At 51.2% G+C, this 4,102-nt stretch overlaps 1 protein-coding gene across 1 annotated transcript in view; it reads right to left on the reverse strand.

Moving 5' to 3' along the window:
• ASH2L (ASH2 like histone lysine methyltransferase complex subunit) overlaps positions 1-3,441 on the reverse strand; it is a 46,179-nt gene extending 42,738 nt beyond the window's left edge. The window contains exons 1-3 of the mRNA XM_023517013.1: positions 2,730-3,441; positions 1,739-1,805; positions 1,474-1,619 (exon numbers count right to left, since the gene is read on the reverse strand). Of these exons, the coding sequence (XP_023372781.1) occupies positions 1,474-1,619; positions 1,739-1,805; positions 2,730-2,917 (401 nt within the window). The 5' untranslated portion in view covers positions 2,918-3,441. The remainder of the gene's footprint in view (positions 1-1,473; positions 1,620-1,738; positions 1,806-2,729) is intronic.
• Between the last annotated feature and the right edge of the window lie 661 nt (positions 3,442-4,102).

Raw genomic sequence — 4,102 nt, forward strand, 5'->3', positions numbered from 1 at the left:
CTCTGAATACTATAAAAACTGATCTGTTACACCCATTAAATGAGGCCTTGACAAGAAATCTGCCTGGCCTCCTCTTCTTTCTCGTGCCCATTCTCTTTACAGGCTGGGTCCCCCTCGCCCCCCGAATAACCGTGTCCCGCAGGACGGGACAGCCAAGGTGGGTGGATTGCTTGAGCTCATGAGCTCGAGACCAGCCTGAGCAAGAGCAAGACCCCATTTCTAAAAAAAAGTAGTCAGGCATTGTGGAGGGTCCTGTAGTCCCAGCTATTTGGGAGGCTGAAGCAAGGGGATCATTTGAGCCCAAGAGTTTGAGGTTGCTGTGAGCTATGTGGTCATAGCACTCTACTGAGAGCAACAAAGTGAAACTCTCTCACACACACATATACACAAAGCAGCCTTTTTCATACCTGCTCGCTTACAGGTATGAAAGATAATCCATCCACCTAATTGGGCTTTGGGCATTCTCAAATGCAGGTACAAACTGGTCTCTTCAAAGCTACCAAAACTTTGAACTCTGTTTTGATTTTTTTTTTTTTTGAGACAGAGTTTTAATTGTCGCCCTCGGTAGAGTGCTGTGGTGTCATAGCTCACAGAAACCTCAAACTCCTGGACTCAAACTATCCTATTGTCTCAGCCTCTCAAGTAGCTGGAGCTGTAAGCATGCACCACTCTGCCCTGCCCATCAACCCTTTATGATAAACCCCTATCATCCAATACAAATGGCACTGTCTTAAATTTGTTTTTTTGCAGTTTTTGGCCGGGGCTGGGTTTGAACCTGCCACCTCAGGCACATAGGGCCAGTGCCCTACTCCTTTGAGCCACAGGAGCCACCCAAATTTGTTTATATGTTTTATAACTTCATGGAAACAGGTTGGCAGCTCTAAAACAAGGACAATAACCCACTGTAGTACCTACTAGGGCTGTGCCCTAAGTAGAGAACATGCTAAGGGAATTAAAATAACTGAACAGGGCTTGGTGCCTGTGGCTCAAGCGGCTAAGGCGCCAGCCACATACACCCAAGGTGGCGGGTTCAAATCCCCAGCCCGGCCCGCCAAACAACCAATGACAGCTGCAACCAAAAAATAGCCAGGCGTTGTGGCGGGCGCCTGTAGTCCCAGCTACTTGGGAGGCTGAGGCAGGAGACTCGCTTGAGCCCAGGAGTTGGAGGTTGCTGTGAGCTATGCCACGGCACTCTACCCAGGGGGACAGCTTGCGGCTCCGTCTCAAAAAAAAAAAATAAATAACTGAACAGGGGTTATTGAGACAAGGAAACAGCTACGTGTTTACTCTGCCAACTCTAGTCAACTGTTGAGATTTATTTTACAAAAACGAGTTTTACAAGACTTATGTTTTGTTCTGTTTTGGTTTTTTGGCCAGGGCTGGGTTTCAACCCATCATCTCCGGCATATGGGGCTGGCGCCCTACCCTTCTGAGCCACAGGCACCGCCCTTACAAGACTAGAAAAGTACTCACGAGGTATCTATGCCAAAGGTGTCCGCGGTGAACCACTTGGTACATATCCCACATTGCAGTTCTACCTCTCCCAATTGTCGGCTATTCTCTTCATCCACTGAGCCCGCCTGAGTATCCATCACTTCTGAAGTATCCCCAGCACCTTCCTGTGTACACAGAGCAATTAGAGAATCAAAATAGTTGACATAAATGTATTTTTGATTCGTTAAAAAATTTAAAAATAAACCCTATATTGCCTTGGAAACATCTAAAAAGAAATACTTACTAGTGTATCTTTTCCATTGGAGGATTCGGTCTCCAAACCACCACTTACATCAACCATGTTTGCATCCCTATGAGATAATAAAAGGACTCAAACAAAACTGAAGAGAAACAGGGTGGCGCCCATGTGAGTAGGACGCCAGCCACATACACCAAGGCTGGCGGGTTCCAACCGCCGGGGCCTGCTAAACAATGACAACTGCAACAAACACATATTTGGGCGTTGTGGCGGGTGCCTGTAGTCCCAACTACGTGGAAGGCTGAAGCAAGAGAATCACTTAAGCCCAAGAATTTGAGGTTGCTATGAGCTGTGACGCCATGGCCCTCTACCAGGGGGCGACATAGTGAGACTGTCTCAAAAAAAACAATAACTAAGAGAAACAAACCTCAAAACACCTGTTCTCAAAGATGATGACCAAAATACAGCTAAACTTCACACTCTGACTGCTTTTTCAGCTATGCCCAGGGTTACCATCAAAATATTAGGAAGAATGTGACCACGATGCTGACCCAAGCTGGCCCAAGGAAAACCGAGAAGCATAATCAGCCCTCACAGACAAGTCTACATGGGTTAGGGCTGGTTCTGGGAGAGGGTTAAGGAGATGCACTTCTCCCACTCGGGTTTCAGGGGCTCCATTACTTCTTCCAGTCCGGCACTGCAAAGTGGTTTCTTTTCTGGTATGTTTGAAGGATTTCTGAAGGTCAGAAAAGTAAACTACCAGCTCCCTACCAGGGTGCAAGGGCCAGAGACAGGACAAGAGCCCTGAGGTTTCTCAGGGAACTGGAAAGGTGGAGAAGGGGCGTATTCCAGGGTACACTCTGAGGTAATGGTAGGAGAGGTGTGCGCCTTTACCATCGCAGCGGGGGCAGGGCGAGCCGTTAGCGGAAGGCCCCGAGTTCTCTGGGGTGGCTGGAGGGCTCGCAGGAGCCGCGGGATTCCAAGAGGGGCGGGCCACCTCCCTCCGATGTGCTCCCCGGGCAGCAGGACTTCTTACCCGCTTTCAGCCTCTCCGGAACTGGGCTCAGCTGCCGAAGCAGCCGACGTCCCCTCTCCAGCCTGAGCGGCTGCTACCGCTGCCACCGGCTTCGTCTCCCCCTCTTCTGCGGTAGATGCATTTGCGGTTGCCCCTGGGCCAGGTCCAGCAACCACTCCCGGGCCAGGTCCGCTTCCCGCCGCCGCCATCGCTGCTACCCTCAGACTTCTCGCGAGAATAGCATCTCGGTCTCGCGCGAACGACAGGAAACGGGCTCAGCAATCTTCAAACGGGAAAGGCCTGCGGTGGGCCCGCCGCCTGTCTGAGGACTCCGCGCTCCGGGACCGCTTTAAGGTCCGGCAGGCAGGCCACCGGCAGCTCAGCAAGTGATAAAGGCCAGGGCAGCTTGAGTCCTTTGTGGAATTTCCTCTAAGGACTGACTTCATTTCAGGGACGAACGCATTTCGGTGTTGAGACTGGAAATCCGGACAGCGCCCGTGGCTCAAAGGAGTGGGGCGCCGGCCCCGGCCAAAAACTGCAAAAAAAAAGACAAAGACTGGAAATCCCAGCGCAGACTAGGCGCCTGCAGGGCGCGAGCGGCGCACGGACTGTCGCATGCTTTGGTGTGCACTGCAGACGATCCTCACCACCGACTGCGAGGAATGTCTTCCAGAAAGACCAGCAGTGCCCTCCCCCGCCCCGTATGTAACTGCCCCACTGCGCAGTGGTCTGGCCCGGGGAGCACGTTTCCAGATGGCCTGAGAGACAGGAATCTAGAGAGGCTGATTCGAGAGGCAGAGCTGGGCATAGTAGGGTGGGAGGGGACGTATAGGTGGAGGATCCCGGCGGAGGAGGTGGGAAGCTTGTGTGCATTGGAAGCTGCAAGTAGATTCCCGTTGTGAGAGCGGGAATGTGAAGCTCAGAGTCGGGGAGCAAAGTGCTGCAGGACTTCAGAGTTTGAAGAAGTCCGATCTTGGCCAAAGGAAGTGGTGTGGACTACAGGTGAAAACGTGAGAAGACAAGACAGCGCCTGTGGCTCAAAGGAGTAGGGCGCCGGCCCCGTATACTGGAGGTGGCGGGTTCAAACCCAGCCCCGGACAAAAAACAAACAAACAAAAAACCAACAAAGAACTTGCGAAGACATCGACAGTAGCTAGTGGTTGACATCACTGTAGTGAGGGGAATCATTCAACACCGGGGTCTCCAAACTCCAGAATTTGAGTATTTAGAGTATTCCTGCCAGGATAAGTTTTCAGATCCTATTTCCTAAAAACCTACCTACAGATTCATTCTTCTCCCACCTCACAAAAGGAAAATGTACCTGCCTCTGATCCTCCAATCAATCTCATCTTACTATGATGTATTGACACATTATGTAAGAATATCTCGGGCAC

This window comes from Otolemur garnettii, unplaced genomic scaffold, assembly GCF_000181295.1.
Source record: "Otolemur garnettii isolate 467f Iridium unplaced genomic scaffold, OtoGar3 scaffold00102, whole genome shotgun sequence".
Taxonomy (NCBI): domain Eukaryota; kingdom Metazoa; phylum Chordata; class Mammalia; order Primates; family Galagidae; genus Otolemur; species Otolemur garnettii.